The 13,380-nt window shown below is 34.8% G+C and overlaps 2 protein-coding genes and 1 pseudogene across 2 annotated transcripts; 2 read left to right on the top strand and 1 right to left on the bottom strand.

Moving 5' to 3' along the window:
- Positions 1 to 1,013: 1,013 nt before the first annotated feature.
- Positions 1,014 to 3,880, top strand: LOC120123399 (exocyst complex component SEC15A-like). The gene is given in 3 exon segments (XM_039142299.1): positions 1,014 to 1,161; positions 1,416 to 3,224; positions 3,227 to 3,880. Coding segments are annotated over 2 exon segments (2,367 nt in total). The 5' UTR covers positions 1,014 to 1,161; positions 1,416 to 1,441; the 3' UTR covers positions 3,811 to 3,880.
- Positions 3,881 to 7,551: 3,671 nt separating this feature from the next.
- On the top strand, positions 7,552 to 9,094 carry LOC120123481 (annotated as a pseudogene).
- Positions 9,095 to 10,430: 1,336 nt separating this feature from the next.
- Positions 10,431 to 11,060, bottom strand: LOC120123504 (probable serine/threonine-protein kinase DDB_G0278665). Its single transcript, XM_039142379.1, has one exon. The coding sequence runs from the start codon at positions 11,058 to 11,060 to the stop codon at positions 10,431 to 10,433; it is 630 nt and encodes a 209-aa protein (XP_038998310.1).
- Between the last annotated feature and the right edge of the window lie 2,320 nt (positions 11,061 to 13,380).

Here is a 13,380-nt window from a genome sequence, read left to right as displayed (position 1 = left end):
TATAAATATACGAATCTTTAATATTTTTTGTATAATTTATTTTATTGTATAACATAATATTTAAAATATATTTATATTTTAAAAAAGATTTAAATATATGAATAAAAATATATTCATATAAATATATATTTTTATTTAAATTCATTTAAATATATGAATAAAAAATATTTTTAAAAAATATTAAAATATATAAATAAATATACATTTAAATACAAATATATATTTATATAAATATATTTTTATCCATATATTTAAATATTTTTGTTAAAATATTAATATATTTTTAATATTAATTTATACAAAATAATAAAATATAAAAAAACATAAATGATTACCACATTTTGAATATAAATTGATTCATTTATATTTTTATACATTTTGTATTTAATAAACAATAAAAATATTAATTAAATTAAAAATACTCAATTTAAAATCATATATAATCATTAAATTATAAAGGTAAAAAAATCAAATTTAGTTTATATATATATTAAATTTACATTTTGAGGTGACATTAACTATATATCAATATATATTTTATTATGTATTATTTAACACAAATGGTGAAGAGAGCCTAGTGGTATTGGCGTGCTTCTTCCTTCCTTGCTATCTAGGTTCAATTTATCACAACCTCTCTAAAATTCCTTCTTTGCAATTTAGTTTTTTTTTTTCCAATCAAATGGTGATAAGTATGATCATTTGATTGGAAAAAAATTTACTTAATTTATTAAAATTAGAACTAAATTGATAGAATATATTAACATTAAAAGCTAAATGTATAATTATGTTAATTTTTTTAATTGTCATTATTCATTAACAATTAGTGGTTTAATTAAACACAATTAAACAGTTAAATGATTTAATTGATAAAATTAAAATATTAATGATAAAAATAATTTAGTGGTCAATAACCCAATATTAAACCCATCCCCCATTTCAAAATTTCCAATTTTATCCAACCAAAGATAAAACAAGGAAAAGAAAGCGACAGAAAAGGAGACGACGATTTTCCTTTTCCATCTGGTATCTGTAGCGCTTTTCTTAATCCGACGAAGCTTGCAAGAAAAGCGAAAAACCCCACCTTTACCTTTCAACTTTCAACCCACCAAATTTCTTAACTTCACCAAACTGGGATCCAGCACTCTTCCCCTTCTTTTTCAGGTACGAGTAACACTTTTTCTTTTGCATAATTAGGGTATTTAGTTTCTTTAGTTACAGCTCTAGTTCATTGTTTTGTGCCTTTGCCTATGTTCCTTAAACCCTGCATTAACTTTCGAATTTATGTTGTTTTTGTTATTTTCTGGTCATAAAAGCATAGAATTTATTATCTACTCTATGTAAACCTTTTATGCTTTCTGATTGTGTTTGGGTTTGGCTTGTCTTTTTGCATTTTTTGGGAATATTTTTGTTTGTAGTGTTTGTTTGGATTGTTTATTGAACGATGGAATCGAAACCCAAGAGGAGAGGTGCTATGGGGAATGGGGATGCAGGGGAAGACTCGGTAGTTGCCACTATGATTGGGAATGGGGATGATTTGGGTCCTCTTGTTCGACGGGCCTTTGAAATGGGGCGGCCTGAGGCGCTTGTTCACCAGCTGAAGCATGTTGTGAAAAAGAAAGAAGTTGAAATTGAGGAGCTCTGCAAGACTCACTATGAGGACTTCATTCTCGCCGTTGATGAGCTGCGGGGTGTCTTGGTTGATGCCGAAGAGCTTAAAAGTGATCTTTCTAGTGATAATTTTAAGTTGCAGGAGGTCGGGGGTGCTATTTTGGAGAAACTTGAAGAGCTTCTGGAATCTTTTTCAATTAAGAAAAATGTTACTGAAGCTATTAAGAAATCCAAGATTTGTATTGAGGTCTTGGAGCTCTGTGTCAAATGCAATACTTACCTTTCAGCAGGCCAGTTTTTCCTGGCATTGAAGACTGTGGATTTGATTGAGACAAACTACTTGCAGAATATTCCTGTAAATGCAATCAAAATAATGATTCGGAAGAATATTCCTATAATAAAAGCACATATTGAAAAGAAAGTGACTGCAGACTTTAATGAATGGCTAGCTCACATTAGGAGGTCTGCCAAGGATATTGGACAGACAGCAATAGGTCATGCTGCATCACTACGCCAGAGAGACGAGGAAATGCTTGAACGACAAAGAAAAGCCGAGGAACTGAACATTTCTGGCTTAGGAGATACGGCTTATTCATTAGATGTTGAAGAGCTTGATGAAGATTCTGTTTTGAAGTTTGATCTTACTCCTCTCTATCGAGCATATCACATCCATTCCTGCCTTGGAACCCAAGAGCAATTTCGTGAATATTATTACAAAAATCGTTTATTACAACTCAATTCAGACTTGCAAATATCTTCCTCAATACCATTTGTTGAATCATATCAAACCTACTTAGCTCAAATTGCAGGCTACTTTATTGTGGAAGACAGGGTCTTAAGGACTTGTGGAGGCTTGTTGTCTGCTGATCAAGTTGAGACAATGTGGGATACAACTGTTGCAACAGTGGCATCAGTTTTGGAAGAACAATATTCTCATATGGATTCTGCAACACATCTTCTCTTGGTGAAGGATTATATTACACTTCTTGGGGCAACTCTTAGGCAGTATGGGTATAAAGTGGGTTCAATTCTTGAGGCCTTGGATAATAGCCGAGACAAATACCACGAGCTTCTTCTTGAAGAGTGCCGTCAGCAAATTGTTAATGTTATTTCTAATGATTCCTATAAGCAGATGGTAATAAAGAAGGATTCTGACTATGAGAGTAATGTTTTGGCATTTCGTCTTCAGACTTCAGATGTAATGCCAGCATTTCCATATATTGCACCATTTTCCTTAATGGTGCCTGATTGCTGCTGCATTGTGCGATCATTCATCAAAGGCTCGGTTGATTACTTGTCTTTTGGAGTTAATTCCAATTTTTATGATGCAGCAAGAAAGTATTTGGACAAGCTCTTGATTGATGTGCTTAATGAAGTTGTACTGACTACAGTTCAGAGTGATGGCATTGCTGTATCTCAAGCCATGCAGATTGCTGCAAATATAACATTTCTTGAAAGAGCTTGTGACTTTTTCCTTCAACATGCTGCCCAACTCTGTGGGATTCCGGTTCGATCAGTTGAGAGGCCTCAGGCCAGTTTGACTGCCAAGGCAGTCTTAAAAGCTTCAAGAGATGCAGCTTATCTGGCTCTCGTGAAATTGGTAAATAGTAAGTTGGATGATTCTTGGCACTTACGGAAAATATAAACTGGACTTCTGAAGAGATATCCCAAAACAACAGTGAGTATATGAATGAGGTGGTCTTTTACCTTGACAGTGTTTTCTCAACAGCACTGCAAATTCTGCCATTGGATGCATTGTACAGAGTTGGTTGTGGGGCACTTGAGCATATTTCCAATTCTATGGTTGCTGCATTTCTCACTGATAGTGTCAAGAGGTTTAATGCCAATGCTGTCATGGTAATCAACCATGATCTACAGGTGTTAGAGAATTTTGCTGATGAGAGGTTTGACAGCACTGGCCTGAGTGAGATATACAAGGAAGGTAGTTTTCGAAGTTGCTTGATAGAAGCCCGGCAGTTGATAAACCTTTTGTCCAGCAGCCAGCCGGAGAATTTCACGAATCTTGTAATACGGGAGAAATCCTACAATGCTTTGGATAATAAGAAAGTGGCTAGCATCATCGAAAAATTCAAGGACTCAGCAGATGGGATCTTTGGGAGCCTTTCAACCAGAAATACAAAAACAAATTCACGGAAGAAATCGATGGACGTGCTGAAAAAAAGATTGAAAGACTTCAGCTGAGAATGATTCAAATGTTTGCTCGCATTAAAGCCTCTGTCTATTTTGATCTTCATATTTCCTTTTCCCCTTATATGGTTTACAGTTCATTTGATCATATAGATTATTAATTAATAAAGTTTTTAGATTCCTATTGATTCTCTCGCTCATTTTCTTTTTCTGGTTAACCAACTGGGGAAATAGTTTTGGAGATCGCATGATACATGGTTTAAGTTACTTTACACTCTACTTATGATCACTTTAGATACATATGATGTTTGATAGCCAGTAAATGATAATGGTATCAGACATTCATGTTTCTTCATTTTATTTATTGTATTATATGTAGAATTTAGGTCTTTATGATCAATGTGATGACAATTTTTTTACAAGGAACAAGCTATTTCTGGTCAAAACCTTTTGAGTGGTTGCAACAACACGGAACATTTTGGTCTTACGAGAACAACTTGTAGCCATGTTACTTGGGCTACGGTGTGAGCGTTGGATACTAGTAACTGCTGGAGATGGGTATGTTTGATCTTTTCTAACTTTTCAATGTATTTGGAGGAGCTTGGAGGTTATATCCTCGTACCCATATCTGAATATGTTTCAGACATGAGTATTGGATATAGGTACTTCATGAAAATGAACTTAGGGTGTATTTGGTTAACGGAATGTAAGATTATCAGTGGGAATAAAAGATTATCAGGGAATAGGATTACTGGGAATGTTGTATTTTTTGTTTGGTTGGTTTAGCAGGAATGTAAGATTACCGTGTTTGGTTAAAAGAATAAAAAATTATTGGAATGTATATTTGATCAAATTGTCTTTATTATATATTTGTTTTTTAACAAGTTGAAAAATATTATATATTTTCTTTAAAAATTTTAAATTCATAAAATTTATATAATTTTTTACAAAATTAAAAATATAAAAATACTTAATGAAAGGGTAAAATTTTATTTTAACCCTTGAATTTCATATAAAATTTTAATTATAGATTTTTTTTGTAAATCTAAAATAGTTTAAGGATAAATTTGTAATTTAATTTTTGTAGAATTTTTATTATTTAATGACAGAATTAAGATATTTTTGAAAGAAATTTTTTTAAGTGCATTTTAGTCCAAAACGCCGGTAATCTAACAATACGTAAGGAAATGAAGGTAATGACATTCCCGGTAATATACCCCAAAAAATTCACTATTAATAATGTAAGATTACCGGAAATGACATTTCCGATTAATCAAATGGGAAAATGTGGATTCCATTTCTATGAGAATCTCACAAATAGAATCTACGTCCCCTAACTAAACATACCCTTAGGTTATAGTAACTGCTCTATAACCCCACTTAGGGTTATAGTAACTGCTGTTTTATGGGGATATTTATGTTCAATCCAAAGGGACATTAGCTGCTGCTCTATGTACCTTTTGAAACTTGGGGATTGTTCTTTTTCTTGTCATATTATGCCCTTTTGTTCGAGACCTCAACCCCTCCATTGCAGATAATTTTATTTTTTGCCTTTGGCTTGGTTGCAGTAATGGAATATAAAACATTCTGATTTATTTGCTTGATTAAAGTTGAAGTCATGGAGTTGAAATGGCTATTTGGTTAAGATTCCATCTGATCTACTTGATTTGTGGATTTAAAGCTGAGATATTCTTTGAATTCATATCACAAGAAGATGTTGTGTGTAGTTCATCACAATATCAGTGAAGTAAAGTCTTTTAGTAATTAGCTGTTGCCTGCTGTGAACAAGATGTTTGGGAACATGGGGGAATTTTATTTTGTTAGTAAGACCAACTTTGGTAACCAATTGGATAGATTGCAACGATTTAACCAAGGAGATTTTACTTTTTGTTGTGTCAAGGATCTCTTCTCTCGCTTAACCATTTGTTAATTTGAGCAATAGATAAATCATTATGCATGAACATTGTTCAAAACATTGTTCAAATTAATTTGTTAATATGAGAATCTTTCTTTTATGATATAGGAGACCCCATCATCTTGCTTCATTGAATTTTGGTTGCTAAGAGGGTGTTTTGAGTTAGGTCTGTAAAGAGAAGCAAGGGACAAAAATATGTCTTTTATTAGTAAACTCAGTTGCATCTTGAATAAGAGCCATGGAAACTCATCCTAAGAACATCTCTGTTGATAGTAACCAAACAAGGTTCTCTAGCACATTCCATGCATAATCTTATAATGTTGAGAATTATGTTCGCAAGAATCCGTTTTGAGGGAATTCACTATATAAGATTCTTGTATTCTATAATGTAACCTTTATGATGCATTATCTTTCTAGTAATTAGTTTGTTCTTCAAGGAGCATGTAGATCATTGAGACCTTTGTAACCAAGACAATGCGTCTTGGAAAAAAAGTTATATTATCTCGTATGCCACATAAATTGTAACACCCCAAATTCGACTTGAAATATCTAATGGGCACATTGTCACATTCGGGTCATAAGAGGGACCCACAAATAAAATAATTTCTCAAAATCAAACAATTTATGATAACTGATAAAACATACAAATTAAAATAGTTTGCAAAAGTAGAGTTCCAAAAATTAATGAGAAAAACCAAATGAGTTTACAAACACAAATCACTAAGCAAGGGTTATACAAATAATACATGCACAACTAAAGCAAATAAGTACTCAGAGATATAATCTATTGGAACTCCCTTGAATAAGTCGATGCCCTGACTTGAACATGATCAAAGTTTAACTACCTATGAGGAGTAATAATTTTAACACTTGCTTTAAAAAGCTCAATAATACACACCACTCAACATATACAAACATGAAATGAGTTATGCAGGCAAGTTAAGCATAAACATGGCACAAGTGTTGAAGGCATATAACATTGACTTGACACGCACATTGGAGTATACCTTAGACTCTTACCACAAAGCTATGTTATTACCTTTTAGCAGACACATAATGGAAAATAAGCTTAATAGCATCAGATTATAAATCATAAGCTAGACAAATCATTAACATATCAGATAAAATAAATTACCACACACTAAGTTGAGTTATCCACAAAATGATTGTTGTTGTTCGAAGGATAGTTGCATATGCACAAGTTATAGTTGTTATCAAAGAGTTGCATAATTACAAGTTGTTTGAAAAAGCTGCATATAGGCATCAAACGTTGAGTAACTGGAATCAGCTCATCTTGGAGCTCACAGAAAGAGGAAGAAGAATATTACCTTGGTGGATATGGAAGGGGCAATTACTTTTAAAAAGATATATACTTTAGAAAGGCTTCAAACTCAAGAGAGAAGATGAAGGTGAACGAGAAAAAAGGGTCTGGAGATTAATTAGAGAGGATGATGACATATATTCAGCCATTGTCCCAAATAACCGGAGTAAAAGACAACAAAATTCTGCACACTTTAAGCAGAAATGGTTTAATCACACTATAGGTCTTTCCTCTTATCACCTTTATTTAAAAATCTCCTTTTTGCTCCACTTTTGACCCAATCCATAACCAAATAAGTACAATACTTGGTGCACAAACTCAAACGAACATATAATCCGTGATTATCGAAGCTCGAGCTAACGCGCCAACATTGACTCAAAATTTGGGTCGTTACATGACCATGGTAGTTTATTTCCCCCTTTTGATTCAAAATAATTAGTCTACAGAAATATTGTCCAAAGAATCTTCTTGGTATCTTGTTAGAGAAAACAATTGTCAGAAGCATTCCTTTCGATGAAGGGGAGGACATCTAAAAACATACAAGATATAATTCATCACATTTTTGAAATTCCTGCCGATTAAAGCTAGTTCTGCTCCTACCAAAGGCTGAACTAGTGTCTCATGTTATTCATTATCTTCTTGAATATTGTAACAAACCAGAGGTCCTTTGTTGGAAGGACCTTACCATATGAAAAGATGCAAGAGAGATAGAAGTGATCTTTCACCTTGGTTTTTCTTCAGCCAAGCATCAGTTAAGTCCTTTTGACTTATTGTTCTTTATCCTCTATAATTGATGTCCTTGGTTTTGCCTTACTCTTTTTCATGCTCGTGCTCTTGCTCAGCAAAAATATTAGTCAACAGAACTAGAAAGATGTTCACCTTGGCTTGTTACAATAATCAACCAGTAGAATAGCTTCGCATGGATGTTTTGGTTTCCTGTTTCTTTTTGTTAAGATAATTATACATCCAACCTTGATTATTATTTTCCAGCATCAATTGAAATAGTCTTCTTTTCTTTTTGTTTAGAGGCATAGTGGAGATCCACTTCGTGTGTACATGGACCTTGAGGCTGGCAGGAAGCATTCAGGTCGGGAGGATATATTCATCAGTTACCATGCAAAAGATGATGTTCAGTCAACTTATGCTGGTGCTCTCTTTCATAATGGTTGAAATTATCACATATCATCAGAAAATAACAATGTGAGTAGCTGGCTTATATTTCTTCGTTCATGCCTCACCTCAATAATCCCCTTAGATAAATACATGGTTGTAATCACATTAGGGTTTTTTTCTTCTTCTTCTTTAAATGTATTTCTAGAATACACTTGTTTATTGGTCTTCATCACGTTGCCTTTCTCGAAGAAACCAGCTTGCTAAGAGTCTTCTCTAGTTGCTGCCTCATCACTCCTTTGGCAAATGCCGGCACAATGTTGGTGGTTTAGACATGGCCCTTTCCTTCTACCCTGAGTGTGCAAATGATCCCAATAACCCAAAGTGGTGGGACCATTTACATTGTGCTATGTCTCATTACAAATTCGTCCTCGCAATTGAAAATACCGTTACAGAGAGCTATGTGACCGAGAAGCTATATTACACTCTGGACTCTGGTGCAGTACCTATATATTTTGGAGCTCCCAATGTGCTGGACTTTGTCCCTCCACATTCAAGCATAGATGGAACCAAGTTTAGCTCCATGGAAGAATTGGCTTCCTACGTGAAAGCCCTTGCCAATGATCCTGTAGCTTATGCAGAGTACCATGCCTGGAGAAGATGTGGTGTATTAGGTAACTATGCAAAGGCCCGTGCAGCGAGCCTTGACACATTGCCATGCCGATTGTGTGAGGTAGTTAGTACAAAAGGTGGGAGAAATGCAAGAACAGAATGAGTTTATTGTTTTATATACTTCACACTTTACTCTCCTGGTATTTGGTTATCCATTTGTAACGAGTCGTCAATTTTGTGTTCGATATAATAGAATTTAATGCAAAATGACCAATGGGATTTGTTGTAGGTGTGTGAAGATCAATTTTGTGCTTGTATCTTTTGCATTGATGTTTACAAGGTGGAGAGGTGGTAATTTAGATCCATGTTCTTTGCTGAAATCATCCATCTTTGATGGCAATCAAGAAACAGATACATATCTTCTATAAATGAAAATTAATGGTTAATGTCATACACAGTTTAAATCATCTCAAAAGTCTTAATACTTTAACCAATCTATAAGCTTCCTTTTGATTTACAAGTTGAAGTTTATATTTGTATTGAGCTTTTAGGCAATTGTTAGTAAAAATGAATCAAGCATATGAACTGAATGATGAGAAATAAAATGATTTGTATTTATTTTAGTGAGGTGATATAATTTAATCATGACACTCTTTCATTAATTTACTTCCGGAAAAGCAAAACCCACATTGAAAGGAGGGTTGCTAATTAAGTTCGCGTTTGCTGCCGAATTTATTATTCCTTTTATACATTATATGTGACAGTATATGCATGCTGTGGGTGTCCATGATACTTGAAACGCAAGATATCTATGTCTGGTATCATGCGTAAACGATTGTCGAATCTTGTAAAGACGTAACCATCTTATTCACATATATTAATGAAACAAGCATATATGGCATTTAATATTAGACATGGATCTCTAATACACATTTTCAGTAATTAAACCCGCATAAGTTACTCTTTCATGCCAACATTTTTTTGCGAGAGAGATCAATCATCATCCATCATTATACGATGATGTTGAACTGAATTTGACTTTATATAAATGGTAAAAATACGATTAAAATTCCCAGTTTTTCACTTGAAATGATATATTTAACTAAGTGAATTAAACAGGGTATTAAAAAAGGATTGATCTGCTTGAATTAATTCTTCACCGATAAGCCAACTAAGTCTAGCTAGTTGCCATTCTCAACAAACTTAATACTTCTAGTAAAGAATCGAATACCGTAACCAAATTTTGTTCTGAACCTTGTATCAATTCAGCTGTAACTTAATTCCTTGAAGTTCACAAGTCAACTAAATCTCATAAAACTGAAATTTTACAAGAAAGATAATGAGTGTACATTTATAGTATTAATAGTAGAGTAAACTATATGCAACTGTGCAGGTAGCAGAGAACAAATGGATAATAATAAAGAAGGTGATAGATACAGAATCACCGCTTAACTTTACGAAAAATTAAGATGGATCAGGGGTGGTCCAATATATTACTCCCACATGGAGTAATGTAATCTTCACTCATATTCTCATTAAACATCACATGCAACATTACAGATGAGTTTCAGCCTTGAACACATCATCATCGATCATTCTCCTCATATTGCATACAAAAGACAAAAACAAAAAACAAATGTAAGCTATCTTTTTTGTTTTTTCAGCACCATGATTAAGTAATCCCAGTAAGTGACTGATAACAAATGGGTGTTGCATTTAACGGGAACGACGATTAATTAGGCCATAATTAGCTGTTCTGCTACTTGCCCTCGGGAGATAGACTATTGATTCTGAAACTGAACAACTTTTACAATAAAGGTTAATGAACCCGAACCTCTCACTGATACTCCTTGTAACCTTAGCCCCTGCTGCTCTCCACAGTTTGCTATCATCCTCGTCATTGTCGTTGTCGTCATCCTTGGAACATTCAACCAATGCCGAGAAAAATGGGTCCTTTCGGAAACTCTCAGCAGCAGCGGCGGCGGTGGAAGTTTTCTTCCGGGATAACAAATTTCCCAATATGTTCTTCCTGGAGGTTGGTGGAGTAGCCGGAGGTGGCAATGGAAGCAACTTGATGGATTCGTTCTTCTTGTGGTTTTGAAGCTTCTTGGGGATACCAGGTAAACGTTCCCAAGAAAACGGTACGCCTGAAAACCGAACTGGAGCCGCTGGACTGAGAGGAGAATCATCTTGAAAATGCGAGGATCCAAGTGAAGATGACAGTGTTGCTGATGAAGACGAAGACGAAGAAGAAGAAGAAGAAGAGATCGAAGGCGTTCTCCGGGAAGAAGTATAGTTGGTTGTGGAAAGTAGGGTGTCAAATTTTTGCGTGGATGAAGAAGCCATGACTATAGAGAAAAAGGAAGGTCAGGGGAGACCGTACGTGTTTTTATATGGTGTAGTTTGATTATTTTCTTTTTAATTTGATATCTGCAATTAGAGAAAATCGCCTCAGTGACCAAAAAAAAGTTATAATATACGATTTTAACCAACTTTTTTTGGATTTGCCAAAATGACCAATAAAATCGCAACGCGAAATAAAAATCGCAACGCGATCCCCAGAATCGCAAATCAGTTTCCAAAATCGCAACGCGATTCTTGAAAATCGCAATGCGATAGTACAAATTCGCATTGCGATTTTCCAAAATCGCGAATATGAAAATCGCAACGCGAACACATAAATCGCAACGCGTATCCGTAAATCGCAACGTGTATCCGTAAATCGCAACGCGTATGGGTAAATCGCAATGCGTATCCGTATATCGCAACGCGTATCCGTAAATCGCAACGATAATCCGTAAATCGCAACGAGAATCTGTAAATCGCAACGATAATCCGTAAATCGCAACGATAATCCGTAAATCGCAACGAGAATCTGTAAATCCGGTAGGGCATATGTCTGTAAATCACAACACTGAAATTTTGGGTATATAACACTGAAATCATAAACTAAATCTCTAAATCGCAACTCATTCCATCTCCATCTATCACTCTCTCCGGCGACATCCGTTCCTATATCCAACGACATCCTTCCCAATCCGGCAACAGGTTTTAGTTTCGCAGCTCGTCTGTTTAGTAAATTAATTTACAACCATGAAATCATCTAATGTTGATCATGTTTGGATAGATTTGTGTTTTGGAGGGTCATGGGATAATGTTAATGGTGTTTTACAATATATGCCTTTACCCATGAATCTTCAACTAAAATTGTCTTTACAAAAGTTAACTTATGAAACTCTAATGCTACGTGTTTCAAATAAATTGAATTTAGAGCCCCTAAGTGGATTTAGGCTATCTTATCAGAGAAATGGTAAAGTTTATTTGTTAACCGACAATGAAGATGTTGAACGATTCATTGCTTACATTAGTGTTTCACAAGATGATGTTACATTGTATGTTGTTGAACCTAGAAGTAGTATTGTTGGGTCAGTAGCGGGTAGTAATCAACTAAGTTTTTCTCAAAACCCACAACCTTTCTCTAATCCAAATCCCAATCAACTTTCAGCACCAAATTCCGGTTTTCGTATTGACCAGTTAGACGATGATGAGCCAACAGAAAAAATTGTGAGTACTAGTCAGTATTCGAAATTTGGTCTTGGTCAATATCCGGACTTTGATATTGGTCAATACACGGATTTTGATGATGTTTCAGAAGAAGAAACAGACCCTGCGTGTAATGATTTTGATATTGGTCAATACCCGAATTTTGATGATGAAACAGCCGTTGCCGAAGAATGTATTGATGATGATAATGAGGAGGAAGTTACGACTGTGAATGAACATGTTGAACATCCATTCTGTAATTCATATAATCCTGAAGAAGAAAAAGAAGAAGAAAAAGTCCCCGAAGAAAAGAAAATGCCACGGGCGTATAACTGGAATATGCCAGAATTACTTCAGATACCGGAAGAAGAGTTGATAAAGAAAGCAGTTGATTGTTACACAAAAGTTATTCGTATCAAGAAAGATGATTGTTTTGATACAAAGGAAGACTTGAAGATAGCTTTGTATACGAAATGTGTGGAAGATGGCTATCAACTAAAAGTTAACAAATCAAGCAAAGATCGTTTCGAAACAAGGTGTATGATTGACAAAAACTGTACGTGGACATTTGCAGCCATACATCATTTTCACGCAGTTCACTTCTGAGATTAACCTGCAGAAACCAAACATTTGCTCAAACAATCAAAAAACAATCAATTAAACTATTGAATTCTAGGTACTTAACCAAACATTTTCAAACCAAAAGTATATAAACTTACCAATTGTTTATGGACATTTTTATAACGCGGATGCAGGTAGGCAGCGTCTCGTATATATCGATTTAGCCATATAATGCCGAAACCACAAGCCTACTGCAGCTCTATCTCTATCGGTGGGAGGATAGATCAAACGCTCCAACGCCAAGCATACGAGAGGCTCTGGCTCCGCTCGTGGCGCGGCGTCTCAACGAGCACAATCTTGTTTCCAGAACGAGTCCAATAATTGATCGCATCCAAGAATTTAGCCAAATGAGAGCTCCATCCCTTAATAACATCTCTTAAATCAGCCAATGATATGTAATTTATCATGTTGTCATACACTATTGTCTTAAGGGATGGGAGCTGAAGCTCGACGAGAATCCAATGTTTACGTTCCAAAACAGGGATAAACACCTGCAATCATA

This window comes from Hibiscus syriacus, unplaced genomic scaffold, assembly GCF_006381635.1.
Source record: "Hibiscus syriacus cultivar Baekdansim isolate YM2019G1 unplaced genomic scaffold, ASM638163v2 tig00110393_pilon, whole genome shotgun sequence".
Taxonomy (NCBI): domain Eukaryota; kingdom Viridiplantae; phylum Streptophyta; class Magnoliopsida; order Malvales; family Malvaceae; genus Hibiscus; species Hibiscus syriacus.
The sequence above is the reverse complement of the archived record's forward strand: the minus strand, read 5'-3'. Positions and strand labels throughout refer to the sequence as shown.

Coding starts and splice junctions, on each gene's coding strand:
- LOC120123504 (XM_039142379.1), bottom strand. CDS start 11,060: ATGGCTTCTTCATCCACGCAAAAATTTGACACCCTACTTTCCACAACC.